This window comes from Colius striatus, chromosome 24, assembly GCF_028858725.1.
Source record: "Colius striatus isolate bColStr4 chromosome 24, bColStr4.1.hap1, whole genome shotgun sequence".
Lineage (NCBI taxonomy): Eukaryota > Metazoa > Chordata > Aves > Coliiformes > Coliidae > Colius > Colius striatus.
In genome coordinates this window covers 4,151,817-4,171,703 of record NC_084782.1, presented here as the reverse complement: position 1 = coordinate 4,171,703, position 19,887 = coordinate 4,151,817, and the positions used below count along the sequence as shown (strand labels likewise).

At 46.7% G+C, this 19,887-nt stretch overlaps 1 protein-coding gene across 2 annotated transcripts; it reads left to right on the top strand.

Annotated features, from left to right (window-relative positions):
• The first annotated feature begins 45 nt into the window (after positions 1 to 45).
• Positions 46 to 19,831, top strand: LOC104554893 (protein argonaute-4). Of its 2 annotated transcripts, XM_062014614.1 has the most exons (21): positions 46 to 359; positions 681 to 752; positions 1,388 to 1,457; positions 1,959 to 2,077; positions 6,806 to 6,971; positions 8,213 to 8,333; positions 9,285 to 9,466; positions 9,905 to 10,041; positions 10,121 to 10,255; positions 10,437 to 10,524; positions 10,826 to 10,973; positions 11,054 to 11,173; positions 11,387 to 11,515; positions 11,676 to 11,809; positions 12,548 to 12,732; positions 13,032 to 13,191; positions 13,777 to 14,092; positions 14,359 to 14,493; positions 15,282 to 15,383; positions 15,605 to 15,804; positions 15,912 to 19,831. In XM_062014614.1, exons 4-21 carry the CDS (start codon positions 2,047 to 2,049, stop codon positions 16,018 to 16,020), a joined length of 2,598 nt encoding a protein of 865 aa, XP_061870598.1. In that variant the 5' UTR covers positions 46 to 359; positions 681 to 752; positions 1,388 to 1,457; positions 1,959 to 2,046; the 3' UTR covers positions 16,021 to 19,831. The 2 variants fall into 2 exon arrangements, with proteins under 2 accessions (XP_061870598.1, XP_061870600.1); XM_062014616.1 differs by lacking the exons at positions 46 to 359; positions 681 to 752; positions 1,388 to 1,457; positions 1,959 to 2,077 and adding an exon at positions 3,556 to 3,800.
• Positions 19,832 to 19,887: the final 56 nt, after the last annotated feature.

The window sequence follows — 19,887 nt, the reverse complement described above, 5'->3', positions numbered from 1 at the left end:
GGCCGCTCTGCGGCGGGCACCGGCCTGCGCTCGGTGTGAGGCGGCGGCGTCGGCGCGGCTGTGGCGGGACTGCACAGGACCGGACTGGGTGGAGGCTGCCAGGCCCGTCCGCCCCGGCTCGGGGAGGCCTGAGCTGCCTGTGCGTGTCCCTCCTGCTGCGGCACGACGCTTGCGTGGGTGCCTCAGGGGTCTGTGGGGCCGGCCCCCTGTGGATGATGGCCCCTCAGAGCTCCGGGAGGCCACATCCCAGAAGGGATCTCGGTTGTGAGGAGAACAGCCTGGTCCTGTCTCCAGGGGGAGCTAATATCGGTGCTGCATCGCCTGTGGAGGCCACAGACCTGCTCCAAGGCACCTTGCAGGTATTTATTTGCTACTGGGTGTACAAAAGCCTTTGTCTTGTGCTCAGAACTGGTGAGTATGGATGAGGGAGCAGAGATCAGGCTCACACCTCAACTTGTTTCTGTCTCTACTTCATATAAAGTGACAGCACATAACACCACCAAACCCTGCAGGATGTAGAGCCTCAGTACTGCCAGAGGGGAAAGTGCAGCAGGTCAGAGTTTGACTCTAATGCTTGAGGCTTTTTCAAGACCCCCAGGAAGCTATAGAAAAACACAGAAATATTTGAGCTGCCTTAAGTGGCTGTGAGGTGTATGTCATCTCTTCTTTCCATTCCCCAGAACCTGGAACTTTGAGCAGTGTTTGCAACCCACTTCCTACCACTGACAGCAGGGGAGAGAGCAGCGAGCTGGGTGAGTGTCAGGGGCCCTGTTTTGAACTCCAGTTACAGATGTTTGGTGTTTTTTCCTTGTGGTGTTTGCTTTGTAGAACATACTGCTCCAATAACAGTTTTTTTTCTTCCAAGTCAAACAGCAGGAATTTGTTGTCACTGAAGGCAAGCCCAGAGAAAAATGTGTCCTGGAGTGTTTGGTACCAGTCCCAGTTTAGTGGGGGCTAAAGAGCCAGATGGACTAATGTACTGTGAGAGTTCCCATGTAGCCAACAGGTCTGAGAATGGAGGAAGTAAGAAAAGCAAATGTCCATGGAACCCACTGCAAACATCACACCACAGTTCTGGTTTCCTGTAGCTGCTACAGGAGCTGTAGTAATTTAATTATTAGTGTTTAGTAAGGAGAGGGGTTGGGCAGATGCTGGCTCTACACAAACACCATCAGTGCATGTAATTAAGATTCCTGTCTCTAACCTGCTAGAGACAGAGAAAGAAAAGAAAAAACCCCAATTCTCTATGGTAGTAAGAAGTCAAATAACCTGCTTTTAAAAAGGTATTTGCTTTTGTGAATAAATCAAACCTTGGAGTCCTTAAACAGTTGTGCAAGTGTAGCCAAAATGTATTGAGATGATATTGAAGACTCTCCTTTTTCTGCAGAACACCCTGGGCTTTGCTGAAGGAGCAGGAACTGCCCAGACCTCTGCTTCCTGATGCTGTTCTCTAACTGGTAACTGATAAGGCAAAAAGGGGGATGGCATTACACAAGACATTCCTGGGATTTGGGGATCTTTCTAAGTACTCTGCCAGAGGAAAAAAACCAAACTGGCAAACACTTCATTGTACTTACCCAAGGTTTGAATCTCTTCGTTAGGAAAGAGATTAATGAGTTACTTGATGTTAGAAATGGTAAGCAAAGGTGGCAAAAAGATTCACCACCAGCCATATGAGGTTATTTGTGCCCCTGAGTTCTGTTACTTGTGCCTGGCACAAAAAGGCACTCAGAATAAGTAACTTGGTAAATGTTTGCCAGTAGGGAGATTCTAAACTAAGTTCAGACTTAGTTGGGGTGTTTTTAGCACTGAATAAAGAACCATGTTAAACATTATTAAAAGCTAGTTTATGAATCTGTTTACCGAGTAACATACCACTTCCACAACTTGTAGCAGGGGAGATGTTTAGAAGGCATCCTCAGAACTATCCTAACTACTGTCTGTCACAACCAAATCAGGTCTTACCACTGGACACATGGCAGCTGTTTCTGATGTAAAAAGGTGTGTGAACACAGAAACAATGTTCTGACCACCTTGGCAGCTGGGATGCCTCAACGTGCACATAATGTTCATCAAGGTAATTGCTTTGATTTGCATTTATAATGCACTAAGTATAGGATTGAGTTGCCTCACTCAGCATTTTACAGGACCAAGCCTTTCAATTGACACTTTCTTGAGGCAGAGATTGTGTCTTTGGGGTTTTTTTCCAAGTACTATTTGCCTAGCTCTACATTTTTTATACATAGACATGCTGAATAACAGCATGGAAATGTTGCCAGACACCATGAGGTTTGTTATTGGTCTTGTAAAACTGGTGTTTCCCTCAAGTATTCACCAACTGCTGTCAGGCAATTTGATGAGAATCTCAGATTTCAGTTTAAAAGAGGTTTTTGGTGTTTCAGCTTGGAAAATACCAACCCTGCAGGTTAAAAAAAAAAAAAGGGAAATCAAATGGACTTGGCATTTATTATTTATAAAATGTTTTGACTTCTGACCTTCTTGTGAGTCAGCTGAGAGCTGTTGGCTAAACAGAACCCCAGGGGTGTACAGGGGAGCAGCTCATGCAAATAGCATAATCTGCTTAAAAAGGCAAAGAGTCTGTAACCTCCTTATTGAAGGGCACTTGGCCTGAAAAATGGCAAATTTACTGTGAGCCCTTGTGCTGGTGGAGACCAGGGCAGGGGATCCCCTCTGAGAAGAGAGTGACCAAAACAGGCACAGGGGCTGTGCTGAGGTGTGCCCCAGGAGCTCATGCCCCAGCCAGAGCGGCACCAGCCAGTTCTCTGGGGCTGGTGCTTTCCATGTGGCCGCTGAGTGATGTCTCATCATTACTGGGGATCTGCACAGCAGCTGCATCAGCCCGTGCTGCCCAAGCAGCCTGGTTTGTGCCCACAGGATATCTGAGGGATGCTCTGGTCTCACCCTGAGGCATCAGCGGTTCCTACAAATCCTGTCTTTTCCCGGTGTTTTAAATCACGTCAGTGCTGTTTAGTTATTCAGCCTGCAGTTCATTAAGCTGGGCGAGTTCCCTTTCTCGGCGCCGCTTGAAGCCGGCGGGGCACGGCTGCGGGCCGGCCATGGCTGCGGGCCGGCCTCGGGCTGGCAGGTGCCCGCGGAGCCGCTGTCACGGCGGGTGCCCGAGTTTTTCGGTCACTGTCCGGTTAATTATTAAACCGGAGAACGGGTGTCAGATCCGTAGCGGGGGAAACAAGAGGCAGGAGCCTGCGCCGGGACGCGGGGTGCGGGTCGGGGCCTCCTGAGGCGCGGGGCCGCGCGCGCGGGAACCTGCGGCCGCCGCCACCTGTTGAGAGGCTGCGGGCGGCGCGTGCGCGCTCCCGTCGGCATTGGGGGGGGGGGGGGGGGGGGGGGGTGCGGCGGCGGCGGGGCGCGTGCGCGAGACGGCGGCGCCGGGCAGCGCGGAGCAGCCTCAGCTGCCGCTTCTTCCTCCTCCTCCTCCTCCTCCTCCTCCTCCTCCTCCTCGCGCGCTGGGGGCGGCGCGCGCCGGTGGGGGCGCGCGCGGGCGCGAGCGCGGCGGCGCAGCGGGGGGATTGTTTGCGCCGCCGCTCGGGGAAGCGGAGCGCGGGGATCGCTTCCCCCCCCTCCCCCGCCGCTTCCCCTTCCCCTCCGCCTCGTCCTCCCCGCCGCCGCCCCCGTTCCTTCGTCGGGCACCCACCCCGGAGCCAATATTCCCGAGATCAAGCGCTACGCGGCGGCGGCGGGGCCGGCGGCGGTGGTCGGCGGGGCCGGGGGGGACCGCAGCGAGGCCGCCGCCGCCGCCGCCATGGAAGCGCTGGGACCCGGTGAGAACCGAGGGGGGCGCGGAGGGGGCGGCGCGGGGGCCCGGCCGGCTGCGGCCTGGCGGGTCGCGGTCAGCGCCGGCCCTGTCAGGCGCGGGCGAGGCGCGGCGACGACCCGGCTCCGGGCCCGCTGGGCCGTGCCAGCGGGGAGGGAAGGAGGCCGCGGGCACGGCCGGCCCTGGCGGGGGCTGCCCTCGCTATCCTCGGGCGCTCGCGGGCGGCACCGTCGCGGCCTGGGGCGTACGGGCCGGTCCGTGCCGCAGGCCGGGCCCGGCGGGCCCCGGGGCCGCTGCTGAGCCGGCAGCAGGCCTCCGGCGGCGGGCTGACAGGCGAGCGGACTCGGCGGCGTCCTGGCAGCCGCCGGGCACTTTTCGCAGGGAGGAACTGCGGCAGGTCGCTAAACTTTCCGGGCAGGTTTGCGTGTGCCCCCACAGCCCCCGCGGAACCGGTTGCTAACGGCGGTGGGAGTTCTTTGCCCGGGGTACCGGGTGACTTCCCCTCCCGAGAGTAAATGGGGCGGGCTGGGCTCTGGGCTGGGAGCGGAACAGCGATGACGAGGAGACGGGGAAGCGCTCGCAGGTCTGTGGATGTGCTCAGCGATGTGCTCCCTGCACCCGAGTCCTTCCAGCTGTGCAACAAGAAGTTTTATTTTTGACTTTGAGTCATTATTAGAAGTTTCAGGTGGTACTTCTGGAAACTGCAAGACATTATTTTTTAACAAACTTTGGTTCAATATTGGTGCTATTTTACATGTGGCCTTTTCCTACCTGAGTCTTGTTGCATTTCTGTCAAATGCCTACAAGATGTGTTTCTTGACCTAAGTGGTCTGTGCATTTTGCGTGTCAAGTTCCCATTCAAACTCTTGGTATCATCAAAGTGGAGTTAATTGTGGTGCTGTAGGAAATAGTTATTGACACAAAGGTGGAATTCTAGAAGAATCTACATTTTAAGGCAGTGGGGAGCTGACCTGACAAGTCTGCTGTGTGTATAGATGGGGTAGCACATCCTCTCTCAACTTCCCACTGCAGAAGGAGATCCTCTTTTAGTTTTGCAAACCTGCTTCCTGCCTGAAGTAATGTGGTTGGGGGCAGTTTGTACAGAAGTGACACGGAGTGCAAGAAATTAATAGGACTGACAGCACATCTAACCCTTTCCAGGCTGATGAGGTAAAAAATCCTGATAAAGTGTGACTTGCAGGGCAGCCTGGCTTCGAATGGGAAACCAGCTTTTAACTTATTCCTTGGAATCCTTTGAGAAATAACTTTAGAAAGAGGATGTGAGTTTTGTCTCCTTTGATCAAAACCGACTGAGGTCAGCATTGCCTGTTTACAGAACTTGTCAATACCGAGGGAGGAAAATGGGTAAATATAGTTGTCATTTAATCTCTCGCAGGAGGTCAGAGCCTGCACTTACTTCAGACTAATTAGCACGGGATTAGTGGATCATCTCTCTAGTATCCAAATAAGCACAGCAAACTTTGACTGCCCTTGATGATTCACACTTCTCAAGACAGCTGTAGCTTTTTAAAGTGCTAACTGTGCCCTACAACCCGATTCACTCTGGTGTTGGGAGCTCTCCTGGATGGATCACAACTAGTCAGGCGGGTTGCGGGGCCGGGGATGTGTCGTGTGGGATGTCTGTGGCCGCAGCAGCCACTCTGCTACTGCAGCTTTGGGGAGCTGATGTGTTGAGTGGGACACAGCTGCTTTTGTGCTCTAAGTGTTCCTTCTGCTTAAAAATATTCTGAGGTTGGTGTCCTCAGGTTGGTCGTTATGTTAGGTAATGTCATAGCCACTGGATGGCTTATAAACCCAGTGCAGAAGGTTCCTTGGATTTGATCCTGAGTTTAGCTGATGACTGTATTCAAGTTTATTGCTGCACCCCAAAGATGAGTTTCATCCTCCCACAGCTCATCTGCCTCTCTTCCCTCCTGATATAAACTGTGAGCCTTAGATTTAAATGGATACTGGCAGGTTGACAAAGTCTTGTGATACTAAACATGCCCTAAGATTTATGATTGGTTTATTATTGCATTCTTGTGTTATAATACTTTTTCCCCTCCACTCCTTTGCTACTCTACAACTGAGAAAAGAAGCTTTGATTGCACTAAGCACAGGCAGATGCAGGTAAACCCCATAGAAATACACTGAGGCATTTTGCTTTATGTGCAGTGTGAACTGAGGCTGTGATAGATTTAAAAAAACACCTGGTTAATCTTGTTAACACAGTAGCTCAGATCTTCACACTTTGAGGAAGTTAAGTAAAGACTTAACTAATGACTACCTTCCCTCTAAGAATTGCCTCTAATAATTTTTCAAGCCTCTAAAAAATTCTTCCTTTACAACTGTGCCCAAAGCTCTTTTGTTTTAATAATCTTCTCCACCTCTGTTAAGGGTCTGTACCTGTCTATGATTTCTCCCTTACCCTTCTTTGTGGAAGAAAGCCTAAACCTTTCCTCACTCCTTTCTTTGTGTTGGAAACCACAGAAATGTTTTAGTTGAGATCCAATATGGAAATATGTTTTTAGTTTAGTTTGGAAGAAAAATATCCCGTGTCATTTCCAGGTAATACTGACTTTAAAGTGAAAAGTGGGGATTGTGTGTCCCAAGTGTACCAAGAGTGACAATCATTAAGCCTATAGTGAAAGCAACAAAAAATGTGGCTTGTGGGACTGTTGGCTAGTTCTAGAAATGCTGGTAGGAATATATTTGAGCTAAAAAGACATGGTATATAAATGATTGCAGTCCATCTCAGGACTCTTGTGGAGTTCATAACCACAGTTGTGAATAAATGTCACTGAAATTTGGAGAGTGAATGATGGCACTAACCTGTATTTGCTTGAGGGAGCAGCTGGTAGGCTGAGCCACTTGGAACACCTCCATTTGCAACCTCAGAAAGCTACTTGAGATTTCTTTCTGCCCTGTCAGGAAGTCAACTGAAGTACACCTGAAAGGATACTGTGCTGAATGATCCACTGCATCTCATACATATTTATTTGACTTCCCTAGGGCCCCCTGCAAGCCTTTTCCAGCCGCCCCGTCGCCCAGGCCTGGGAACTGTTGGGAAACCCATCCGCCTCCTGGCCAATCACTTTCAGGTTCAGATCCCTAAAATTGATGTTTATCACTATGATGTAGATATCAAACCAGAGAAACGCCCACGGAGAGTGAACAGGTATGAGTTGTTCAGTAACCAATGAAAAAGCTTTCATTTAAGAGAACTACATCCTAGAAGTTCTATCTCCTAAAGGCCGGTTGGTGTTTGTACAAGGGTTAGCAGCTGCTTTTCAGGGAACTATAATACAACATTCTCCTTATTAAGGTGTTTTACAAATGACCTGTAATCTGGAAGGCTCTAGAAGTATCCTAAGTGTTGAACTACAGCTGGTTTTATTTTACAACCTGCAAGTGAATGTCCTTGTTAATTGTTCCACAGTCTGTTATACTAACGTGTGGTAGCAGCTGAGGGCAGGGAATTCAGCTTGCAGATCAACACCAACATTTTTGGGTCCACATATGAATGCTTTGTCAGTAGATTCAATCCACAGAACACCCCCACTCACCCCAAAATAGATGCTTGTCCTTGCTTCTGTCTTTGAATGGGTCTCCACGTTTCTCTCTGCCTGTTTTGACCTTAACTCTGCTGACAGTACAGATACCTGCCTTGTGTATGGACACTTTGGGTGTCCTGATCTGACCCTGACTTTTAAATCTGCTGGTGTTGACTTGGATATATTCTAAGAGGAAGAGTGTGGGCAGCAGGTTGAGGGAGGTTCTTTCCCTCTACTCTCTTCTGGTGAGACCTCATCTGGAGTCCTGTGTCCAGTTCTGGGTCCCCAGCTCAGGAGAGACAGGGAGCTGCTGCAGAGAGGCCAGGGCAGGGCCACCAAGATGCTGAGGGGGTGGAACGTGTGTGAGGATGAAAGGCTGCAGCCCTGGGGCTGTTCAGCCTGGAGAAGAAGAGACTGCAGGGGGATCTCATTAATATTTACAGGTATCTGAAGGGTGGGTGTCAGGAGGTTGGGGCAGCACTTTTTTCTCATATATCCAGTCGCAGGACAAGGGGTGATGGGAGGAAGCTGGAACACAAAAAATTCCATTTAAACATAAGGAAAAGCTATCCCAGTGCTGAGGTGAGGGAGCCCTGGCCTAGGCTGCACAGGCAGGGTGTGGAGGCTCCTTCTCAGGAGGTTTCCAAACCTGCCTGGACAGGTTCCTGTGTGACCTGGTCTAGGTGGACCTGCTTTAGCAGGGGCTTGGGCTGGAGCAGCTCTGCAGGGCTCTTCCAACCCCCACCAGTCTGTGATTCTGTGCTTGTGTCTTGGACCTTGCTTATTTAAGAAAACACGATAAACCATATTAAGACCATTGCTGGATTTTCTGTTCTTCAACCTAACTCCATCCATCCCTGTGTAGGGAGGTGGTGGATACCATGGTGAGGCACTTCAAGATGCAGATATTTGGAGATCGGCAGCCTGGCTATGATGGGAAGCGGAACATGTACACTGCACACCCACTGCCTATCGGCCGGGATAGAGTGAGTGGTGCTAAAAGCAGCTTCAAGTTTCTGTAGTGTCCTTTGAAAAGTGTTCTTTTATTGACATAAACCCAGAATGCTGTCACATCTGTTAGTGTTGTCTTGGAAATGACAAGCAGTGCCAGGTGGGGATCTTGAAGAGCCCGCTGGTGTTTTACTGAAGTTCTTTGGGTTTCTAATGCCCAGCTCCTCAGCTGCAGAAGCTGTCAGCGTGAACTAATCTTGTGCTCTTTCAGCTAAAAGTAGATATTTTTTTTCACCCCCATAGTAACCCCCTTTTTCTCTGTTCTAACCCTCTTCTGTTGCTAAATGGTAAAGCAGTTGTAGATGACAAATATGCTGGTTGGTGTGGCTGTGCTGTTGAGATGTATCCTCCTGTGCTGTAAGAACAGCATCAGCTGCAGTGGCCCTGGCCTGGCTTGTCAGCACCCTGGCTCTTAACAGACTGCAATCTGTACTAACCCCTCCTGATTCAAAACATAACCCCCATCCACTCTTCTCCCCAGAGATCTGGTTATTGCTAGGACAATGCCGTGGGGAATAGAGAGGATGAGTTCCCGTTTACTCGTTGGGCTGATGCTGTGTGAGAATAATCTCAAGTACTGTGTTAGAACTCTTGAGATTTGTGTTTCACAGTGAGTTCTTTTGGGGCAAAAGGTTTTCTTGCCATCCCATTTGGTTCACAAGACATCTTGCTATTAATTGGCTGACTTAGAGGGAAAAAAAGACACAGTTCTCCAATTAGAGTGTCACCAGACTAATTACTGCTTAAAACTTACATTTAAAGATACTTCAGTGCAGTTTCTCAGATGAATAAATTACAAGCTTTCAAAAGCTATTGTAGTATTTTCAGAGAATTACACAAACTAATTGTCAAAAATATAGATTCAAAGGATACCTGATAACCTGCAACCCATAACAAAAGCTGTGCTTAATTCTGTTGTGTGTCAGGTGGATATGGAGGTGACACTTCCAGGAGAGGGGAAGGACCAGACCTTTAAAGTATCCATTCAGTGGGTGTCAGTTGTCAGCCTTCAGCTGCTGCTGGAAGCTCTGGCAGGGCACTTGAATGAAGTTCCTGAAGATTCTGTACAGGCTCTTGATGTGATCACACGGCACCTTCCCTCCATGAGGTCAGTACTTCTGGTGCCTTCCTCACTGCCTTAGTCTTGTAGCTGTCTTGACATCTGTGCTAGTTATTACTTGCTGCACTTACACTTTCCTACAGCAGAAGGGATGAGGGATGCAGTTGTATGTTTTTGCTATGACACTTTCCTACAGCAGAAGGGATGAAGGATGCAGTTGTGTAATTCAATGCCAGCCTTACAAATTTGCAGTAGGGTAGGGAAATCTGATCTGAGCTCAGGGCTTGTGGCTGCTGGTCACGTTTCTCATGGGAATTTGCAGCCATTCCAGCTGCACTGTTGGTAAAGGCTTTGTATGCTTATCATAAATCAATTCTAACCTTTTTAACATACTGTAGAAGTGTGTTTTAAACACTATAGGAATGAATGAAAAAATGTGTATTAGAAAGGGATGATCAAAGTATGAATTATCTTACTCTTTTCCAGGTACACTCCCGTCGGCCGCTCCTTCTTCTCCCCCCCTGAAGGCTACTACCACCCCCTGGGAGGGGGCAGAGAGGTTTGGTTTGGTTTCCACCAGTCAGTCAGGCCTGCCATGTGGAACATGATGCTCAACATTGATGGTATGTCAGAACTTCTGTCTCATTCATGTAACAGAGTTTCTTTTTGCCTATAAATTAAATGTCCATTTTTTAATCTTAGTGTCAGCAACTGCTTTCTATCGTGCCCAGCCTATCATTGAGTTCATGTGTGAGGTCTTGGACATTCAGAACATCAGTGAACAGAGCAAGCCTCTTACAGACTCCCAGCGTGTCAAGTTTACCAAAGAAATCAGAGGTAAAGGCTTGTTCTCAAGCTGCTGCCTCAAAATACCTGGAAACCTGCTTATGTTATATTGTCATGAACATTTCCAAGGCACTTGGGAAACTGGCCTATTCCTTTTTGCCTTCATCTTTCTCAAAGGTGATTCCTGTGCCTGAATTTATTTAAATGACTTCTTTTTGTGTTGGATTTTCAGGTCTAAAAGTAGAGGTAACCCATTGTGGCCAGATGAAGAGAAAATACCGAGTCTGCAATGTTACTCGCCGACCAGCCAGTCACCAGACGTATGTGTACAACCACCTTCTGGCAGTTCAAAACATCTTAAACCTCTTACATATGCTGGGTGTTTTATTTGTGGGAAAATAATTGATTCTACATGATCAGGAGACTGAAATGTCTTTCTTATGAGGAAAGGCTTTGGGTGCTGGGGCTGTTTAACCTAGAAAAGACAAGGATAAGGGGGCACCTCAGTAACACTTACAAGTACCTAAAGGGTGGGTGTCAGGAGGATAAGGGGACATGTTTTTCTGTAGTGTCCAGTGACAGGACCAGAAGAATTCTAACCAGAAGAGTTGTCCTTTATAGGTTTCCTCTGCAACTGGAAAATGGGCAGGCTATGGAGTGTACAGTAGCTCAGTATTTTAAGCAGAAGTACAGTCTGCAGCTAAAATATCCTCACCTTCCCTGTCTCCAAGTAGGACAGGAACAGAAACACACCTACTTACCACTGGAGGTAAGAACCTCTCTCTCTTTTGTATTGTGGTCTGCCCTCTGCTAAATGGTATCATGCCACCTCTTGCTGTCCCTCTGCAGGTGTGTAACATTGTGGCAGGCCAGAGATGTATAAAGAAGCTAACGGACAATCAGACATCAACCATGATAAAAGCAACTGCAAGATCTGCACCAGACCGACAGGAGGAAATCAGCAGATTAGTGAGTGTTTTTTTTCCAGCTAAACAGCATAAGTTGGGCACTTCTTGGGGCTTTTTCTGAAGCATTGTAGCACACCTAATGATGAGCCAGAAGTTAAAAGGCCTTAACTTCTTTAAAACATTTCCTTTTGGATAGAAGCCTGTTGATATCAAAGAGGCCAGAGCCACCTAGAGCATTAGGTGTAATTTACTGAAATACTTTTCCTATCATCAGGTGAAAAGTAACAGCATGGTTGGGGGACCTGACCCATATCTGAAGGAGTTTGGTATTGTTGTCCATAACGAAATGACAGAGTTGACAGGCAGAGTTTTGCCAGCACCAATGCTTCAATATGGAGGCAGGGTGAGTTTTTCCATGCCTTGTAAAATACCTTGTCCTGAGGTGATTTAAATTGATTATGTCTTTCATGTATCTTCTCATCAGGCTTCCTTTGTGTGAGCACTCTTGGGCTATAGGCAAAACAAAGCATCATTTATGTGCCTTTGTTTGTTTTTTTACCTAGAACAAGACTGTGGCCACACCAAACCAAGGTGTGTGGGACATGAGAGGGAAACAGTTCTATGCTGGCATTGAGATTAAAGTTTGGGCTGTTGCCTGTTTTGCTCCTCAAAAACAATGCAGGGAAGACTTACTAAAGTAAGTATTTTCCTATTTATTCAAGGGTTTATTTTCCTCATGTTTTTGAAAAGTGACATACAGTGTAAGTTGACTTTAATACATCTAATAGTAAAAAAGAGGAAATGAAAGCTCTACAGTGTCTTAAATATTTACAGCATGGGAGGAGACTACAACAAAGTCCATAATGTAATTGGCCAACTAGGAAAAGTGTTAATTCCCATGCCACTGGGGCTGTGTTTCCTACTCTGGAGGCTGCATTCCACTTGTATTCAGTTGTTTCCACAAAAAAACAATGATAGATCTTCATTCTGAAACCTCAGCTATTTTTAATGCCTCCCAGGCACCAAATGCCTCATTTTTCACCCCTGTCCTTCAGAATCCTGAAGATAAAGGTTGTGTGAATGACTGAAATGTCTGGCAAAAATTAGGGTTGAAGTAATGCTCAGATGGGTTTGGGGAATGAGTCAAAATCTACCAGAGCATCTGGAATCTGGCTTAGAACATTCAACTCAAATGTATGTTTGTTTCTGCAAGACTTGTGAAGTTACAGAAACAAGAGGCTCGTGGAGCTTCCTCTAACAGGACTAAAATCATATTGGTGTGTTCCTTACAGTGATAGAACTGCTGAAAGATAATGACTGTAGTGTTAAATTGTAGGTGCTGTGAACTAGCTGAAATAGGTTAGATCTTGTGGATAAAATGAATGGCAAAGTGAAAAGGTCAGGCAGGACAAAGCCACTGTCATGTCACCAACAGGAGTTTCACGGACCAGCTGCGCAAGATCTCCAAGGATGCCGGGATGCCCATCCAAGGCCAGCCCTGCTTCTGCAAATATGCCCAGGGTGCAGACAGTGTGGAGCCCATGTTTAAACACTTAAAACTGACTTACGTTGGTCTGCAGCTGATTGTGGTGATTCTGCCTGGAAAGACGCCGGTGTACGGTACGGAGAAGAGACTGTGAGGTGTTAATTAGCTGTAGAGCAAGTGGTGCCTCATGCACTTGAGTGGTAGGAAGGAGACAGGGAGGGCAACACATTCCCTTAAAAGGGGTTTTATGGGGATGGGCTTGTCAGGCCTGATTGGAGTACTTGTTTATTACCAAAGAGCAAACTGAACCTATGTCAGGGAACTTTTAGGGGTCTGAATTATAATTTCCTTGGAAAAAGGAAAAATAGAGAAAGGAGCTGAAACTCCTGACTGTTCAGGTACCTGGAACCACTGACTTGTTTTTCTGTCACAGCTGAAGTAAAGCGGGTTGGTGACACTCTTCTAGGAATGGCCACTCAGTGTGTTCAGGTAAAGAATGTGGTGAAAACCTCACCACAAACGCTGTCCAACCTGTGTCTGAAGATAAATGCCAAGCTTGGGGGAATCAACAACGTGCTTGTACCTCATCAAAGGTGAGATTAAAGCTCTCCTTGAAGTCTGAATTGTCAAGTAAAGTGGTGGTGCTTTGTTCTGTGGCCAAAATGGTACTTTTTGAAGTATTATGTGCTTTAGAAGTACCCACAGCCTGAGGGAAAGAAGGAAGGATGCTTCTGTGTCCAGAGACCACCTTGTAAGCCCTGTGCTGAGGATCACCCTTAGTGTTAGGCCCATCACTTGGTGTGTGTGAAAAACAAGCTCACAAAGGGATTTTTTTCCACATCTCTTTTTCCTGCCTTTGGGTTTGCTCATTTTACCTTTTTCTCTTGCCACTTCCTTAGGCATACTGTATTTCCTTCCAAACTGAAAGGAGTTACTTGTGCTAAATGCTTGTAACTCTGCCTTTGGTCCTTTCCTTTCACCTTCTTTTCTCTCTGGACTGTAGGAACTTGAGGCAGAGCACTTCATCTTTAAAGATCCTGACAGGGTTTTAGTTCCATTCAGTACTTTGGATATACTTTCCTTGGTTGTACTTTTTTCCCCTTCCTCACCCTTTTTTTTTTTGTAGGATTATTTTCTTAACTACATATTATCTAATAAACCTTCATCCTATTAAACAGGCCATCGGTGTTCCAGCAGCCAGTCATCTTTCTGGGAGCAGATGTCACTCACCCTCCCGCTGGGGATGGGAAGAAGCCGTCCATAGCAGCTGTGGTGGGCAGCATGGACGGACACCCCAGCCGTTACTGTGCCACTGTACGTGTGCAGACCTCACGGCAGGAGACCTCCCAGGAGCTGCTCTACAGCCAGGAGGTGATCCAGGACCTGACCAACATGGTGCGAGAACTGTTGATCCAGTTTTACAAATCCACTCGGTTCAAGCCCACGCGGATCATTTACTACAGAGGGGGAGTATCAGAAGGCCAGATGAAGCAGGTATTGTCTAAAGGATGTCTTGTTGGTTGTGAAGAGGGATTGGCCTGAAAAGTAGATAGATATTTCTGTGGATTGCATTTGTTACAGGGACAATTAACAAAGGGATTGCCCTGTCTGACAGGGAGTTTTCCTGGGCAAGCACAATGTACAGCTGCCCTGTCTGACTGTGTTCCTTACAAAGTGACATTCATACATGGGGGAAAAAAATGGAAATAACATTCTATGTACTGAATTCAGCACCTAATAGTTAAATCTTCTACTTCTAGGTAGCTTGGCCAGAGCTGATAGCGATCCGGAAGGCCTGTATTAGTTTGGAAGAAGATTATAGACCAGGAATAACCTACATTGTTGTGCAGAAAAGGCATCACACCAGACTATTCTGTGCTGACAAAACCGAAAGGGCAAGTAATGTTGTCTACATAAGAAGGAGGTGATGGCAACAGGAAAGATGATTTGGTTGAGCGGGGTGGTGTCCATCTTGCCCACTAAAACTCAATTAGTCTGTACAAGCAGCAGCGGTTCTGTGCAGTAACAGGCTTTCTCTACCGAAATAACTGCTTCCTCCCCTCTTTTTTATTGCTCTAGATGAAGTGGTCAGATGGAACAGCTTGTTCCAGCCCCTTCTGCAGTAAGCACACTGTGTGTTTGCATACCTGGAGCTGTAGCCTGAGTTTTTATAGGCTGGGATCCCTGACTATGAACTGAGCTAGTTACTCAGTTTGCTGCCTGTTCTGTCTCTAGATGCATCCATAAGATTTGCCTGTGGCACACATCCACAAGCCAGCTAAGGAACCTTCTTTAGGAAAGTTCTTGATCTCAGACATGCTTAAGAAAATCCAGATCTCTGGAGTGTGAGTGCAAACAAGGGTATGAAATACATTTATTTCAGAAAGCCTACACTTTCAGATCCTGAATTACTTGTGTAGGCTTTATCCCACTCTGCAATTTTAATGCTACTGGCAAGTGTTTTCTTTTCCTCTGATGACACACCACTTGGATTTGGTGAAGTTTCTAAAAATGAACTCTCAGAGAACATTTTCATTGCTCCTATGTAAATGACCTGAATATTTTTCCACCTTCTTGAGCAATAAGTTCTCAAACAGCTTTAAGTAGAGCCTACCTTAGGAGGTATTTTTGGGTCACTTCCAGAAAAACAAACCATGGGCTAATAATAAACTTTCCTCAATAGGTGGGTAAGAGCGGCAACGTACCAGCAGGCACTACTGTGGACAGCACCATCACACATCCTTCTGAATTTGACTTTTACCTCTGTAGCCATGCAGGAATTCAGGTAATGCTTCAGCTCTGCTGTGCTCAGGCTACGGGACTAAATCCTTAACGCTGTCCCCATGAGTGATGTTGCTTCTATTTCTAGCTCGGCAGACTCGCAGTCGCAGCAGTTCGGTGCCCGCTGGCACTCAACTCTGCAGAATGCTGGTGGAAGGCCTGGCCTTCAGGTGCAGCCTCTGTGCTTGTTGATGCTCCCCAGCTCACTGCTCCTGTTCTCCACAGGGAACCAGCCGGCCCTCCCACTACCAGGTCTTGTGGGATGACAACTGTTTCACTGCAGATGAGCTGCAGCTGTTGACGTACCAGCTGTGTCACACATACGTCCGGTGCACACGCTCGGTCTCCATTCCAGCTCCTGCCTATTACGCCAGGCTGGTAGCATTTAGGGCCAGGTACCATCTTGTGGACAAGGATCACGACAGGTAAGGCACTGTGCCTCGTCACCTTGGTAGCCAGATAACAGACCCGAGTTGTGATACTGCTTGGCCCAATAGTTCATGGTTCTTTGTATGTGTCTGGGTTTTTACAGCGCTGAAGGCAGCCACGTGTCGGGACAGAGCAATGGCCGTGACCCTCAGGCTCTGGCAAAGGCAGTGCAGATCCACCATGACACTCAGCATACGATGTATTTTGCTTGAGAGTATCTGGGAAGATGAGTTAAAACCCAACAACCCGTGCAGTCCTGAAATGTTTTGAACGCCTACTGCTCTAGCTAGGGCCCATTTCTTTCAGACTGCCCACTACCAGCAGCGCTGAACAGTCGCACTGAATCTGTACTTCACAGCAATGTCTGATGCACCAACACAATTGAGCCATTTGTTCCATTGTTTTCTGTAATAGAGATTCATAGACTTTGTCTTTTCTGATGCATTGGACTGAATTTTTACCTCAAAGCGCAAAAGGCCGATCATCCTGAAATTTTTCAAGGACTTGGCACGAAAGGTTTCTATTGAGTATTTTGCTAGCTATTGTTTTTGAGTTCTCCTCTCATCTCATCAGTTGGTCATGACGACTGATGCCCTGTCTCCACGCACTTGCTTAGTGAGTATGGCAAAAAACCGACGTTTTGACTCCAGTTAAATGTAACTGTTCTCTTGTGTGGGGCCATAGGTTTTTTTAAATGGAGATTTTAAGACTTCACTACTGTAAATGCCTTTTAACAAACATTCACTTTCACAGGTATTGCAGTTTTTTTGTCAGTTTTACTAACTCTCTTTTTAATCTCTGCAGACTCGGGCTGCAAAGCAATTGCACTATACTGCGAGTTCAAATAGGTGGTTCTTGTTCTGTGAATGTGTAATATAACCAGCTAGTGATGCCTGTCAGTAGGTTTTCATTCTAATGGTTACAAAGAATACTGCCATGGTGTCGTTAACAAGTACTGAACCATCACTTCCCCCTCTAAAAAAAAATGATAAAAACAAACAAAAAAAACCCCCATTAGCTTGTAGGTATTTTGCAGACTTTTACAAAAGTGCCCACTTTATGCTGCTGTGTGGTTTGATAAATCTTAAGTGATTTTAAAACTTTTTTCTCATAGGAGGTTGAACTTTGGCAATAAATATTTGGTTTTTGTAAGCCCCCCCTAACAGTGGAATTTTCTAGCTGAGGATTGTGCATGAGTTGAACCAACATTCTCGTGTCCTTTTCTGAACACACGATTTGGCAGTTTCTGTAATTAGAAAAGACACACTTCCATGCTTTTTTTTTTTGAAGAATTGTTTCTAACTGTTTTCTAGTCACTGTTGGTGTCCTGTCTACAGCATTTTTTATAAGCTTGGCAACTGGGTGTTACGTGTAGGAAAGGCTTGCCAACCTGTACAGGCTTCAACGTGTACTGTGTGACAGGCAACCTGAGGACTTGTACCAGCATTCTAACCTTCTTTCTTTTCCCTAGGAATCTAGGTTGCTCACACAACTGCATCCAACAGCATGTTTAACCAACTCCAGTCTCATACACTGATTCTGTCCCAGCCTAGAAATTAGGGGTTTTTGAATCTGCTTGGCTTTATTTCAGCTGCAATGTGTGATAAAGAACAGGGGCTTGGTTTCCCCGAACGCTCTTAGTTGGAGTCTACAAACACAGTGTGTTAGGAGTAGGTTCCTCCTAGTGTTAACCTGAGGTAGCACAGATTAAAAGCTTATTCTGAAGCCGAGTAGAGCTCACACCACTGCTTTGGTAACAAGTTTGAGGAGTCCCAAGGATTGCACTGTGGTCTCAGCCTGGGGTTTGCTGCTAAGTTGTCTGCTGTTCCAAAGCATAGGAACCAGCCCCCTCAAAATGTCAGCAATATGAAATGCTGTTTTCCTTCAGTCTTTAAGCTTGTAAATAACGTAAAGTTTACATTTGTAAAGGCTGTTTTATTCAGTTGTACCAGAGTACACTGAACTTAAGTCTCCAGACAGTTTGATATCCTCCTTTCAAGTAGTACGTCTCATTAAATTAAGTTTAACCTTGTTTCAGTTCTGTTGGAAATGGGACTGAAGTGATCTCTGCTCCTGGCACGTTCTGTGGACAGGTTTAGATTGAAAAAAGAAAAGGTTCTCTTTAGGTTTATTTTAATTGTTATTTTATTTAAAGAATACCTCACTTGTGTAATAAAATCAGGACATGTGGGTGGGAGACTGACCGCTGCTTCAGCTAGATGGCTGCTTTTCTCAGTACTCGTTCAGGGAGAATACAAAAAAAACCCCTTTTAGACTGAACTCTGACTGACCCAACACACATGGAGAATTTTGGCACCTTGAAAAGAAACGGAGCACCCTTTTTTAGATTGTAGGATCAAAGATCGCTACTTTAGGTTTGTGCACTAGGCAGGAACGTGGCTGGCTTAATCACGGGTGCATAATACTGAATTTTATCAGCAGTTAGTTAGTTGTCCAGTGCCAAGCACTCCTAGTTTGGATTGAGTGAAGTGAGAGCCTCTCCTTTGTTTGCCTGTGAGCGGACTGAATATTTAACCTCAGACTACGTGGATTGTTAGACCTCGGCCAGCCTGGGGATGTGGGGCCAGAGCCTGAGCTCCAGCTTGTGTGAAAACACCCCTGCAGAGGAACGCTGCTCCTCAGGGCACAGTGCAGTCCCTCTGGGAGGAGGAGAAGCCCTGAGGTTCAGGACCCTCGCCTGGGGTAACGGCAAGATCAAAGTTTGGGCAGTTGCTGCCCTACTCTTGTCTGAGTCCAAGTCTGGAGGTCGGGTTTGAGGATGGGGATGAACCCCTCGGGCCTGACCCAATCGTTATGCATGTGTCAATCAATGGGAAGATGTGCATTCGTAGATGTAGCTCTTAGGGTGTTTTGTTTGGGTTTTGGGTTTTTCTTTGTTTTTTATAACTAAAGCCTGTTGGCCACTGTTTTAGCTCTGTGGTGTGAAAGACTTTTAAATGTAGCAAAGTTTAAAGAGTTGGGGAAAGGGGGTGGTTGGCATTTAAAAAACAAATCAAAAGGCAGCAATCCCATTCCCAAACCCGTTGTGTTTGCTTCGTGAACGGCTGAACTCTGCACAAGCTTTGGCAGTCGCTACTTTAGCCCGTCTCAACCGTTCCACCAGCCTGGCTTGTGTGTTGCTTTAAGTACCACGGTTCGTGTCGTGCCTGTAGCTGCTTCCAACGGGCATTAGAGGCAGCCAACGCTTCCCGCAGCTTGTCCCTCGCCCAGACACAGCGTCACACTCACTTCCCCTCCACGCCAGCTTTGCTCTTGGGATGGGGAAAGACACCGTTGTTCAGATCCAGTGTTTTAACTAAACCAACCCCCCCCTCCAAGTACCTTTGTGGATGTGCTGTAGGATTTTTTTCTTGCTCGATAGCAAGGGAGCGACTCCGCTTTCATTTTCAGAAGGCAGGGTTCGGCGGGCATTGTATCAATACTGTCTCAACTGCAAGGTTGTTTTTCCTTGTGCCCTGGAGGAAAGGACCTTGTGATATCAATTTAACAGAGTTTCTTATTCCTTGCTATTGACATTTTCATATTTCTATGTCTAGAGGCTGAAACTTCAATGTGAGATGTTTGCATTCGTTCCTTTGGACTTAAGCTGTAATTTGATTTGGTTTGTTTCTGTATGGTTAGACTTGTAACGTTGAGAACTGTATTTTATTAAACTTGGACTTTGGATGTATGTCTCTAGCAATACGAGGTACTCTTTCTAAACTGTTCTGGGTGGGTTAGCAGCCCCACGTTGCGGTGAGATGCTGGTCGTGTACAACTTGCAATGTTTGGTTTTGGGTTTGTTTTGGGTTTTTTTTTTAGCCTGCAGGGATATTTTGTGTTCATGTGTCCAAAAATATTAATGATAATAATAAAAAATTGGCATTCTTGTGCCAAATGTTCTGTTTTTCCTTGTTGATGTCTAATAAATGCAATGTACAGAGTGAGCAACCGATACTGTTGCCTGTAAACAAATGTCTTAAATTATTTAACTTTTAATTAAAACTTGTACAGAATGTGTAACCTGTGGAACTCATTGCCACAACATCTTTATTTCTCATGCACTAGGACTTAGCACC

Bases quoted from the DNA above. Each gene is read 5' to 3' on its own strand.
- LOC104554893 (XM_062014614.1), top strand. From the start codon at position 2,047: ATGCCTCAACGTGCACATAATGTTCATCAAG. The intron at 11,174-11,386 runs GTGAGTGTTTTT...TCCTATCATCAG, and splicing joins AGGAGGAAATCAGCAGATTA to GTGAAAAGTAACAGCATGGT. The intron at 14,494-15,281 runs GCAAGTAATGTT...TTTCCTCAATAG, and splicing joins GTGCTGACAAAACCGAAAGG to GTGGGTAAGAGCGGCAACGT.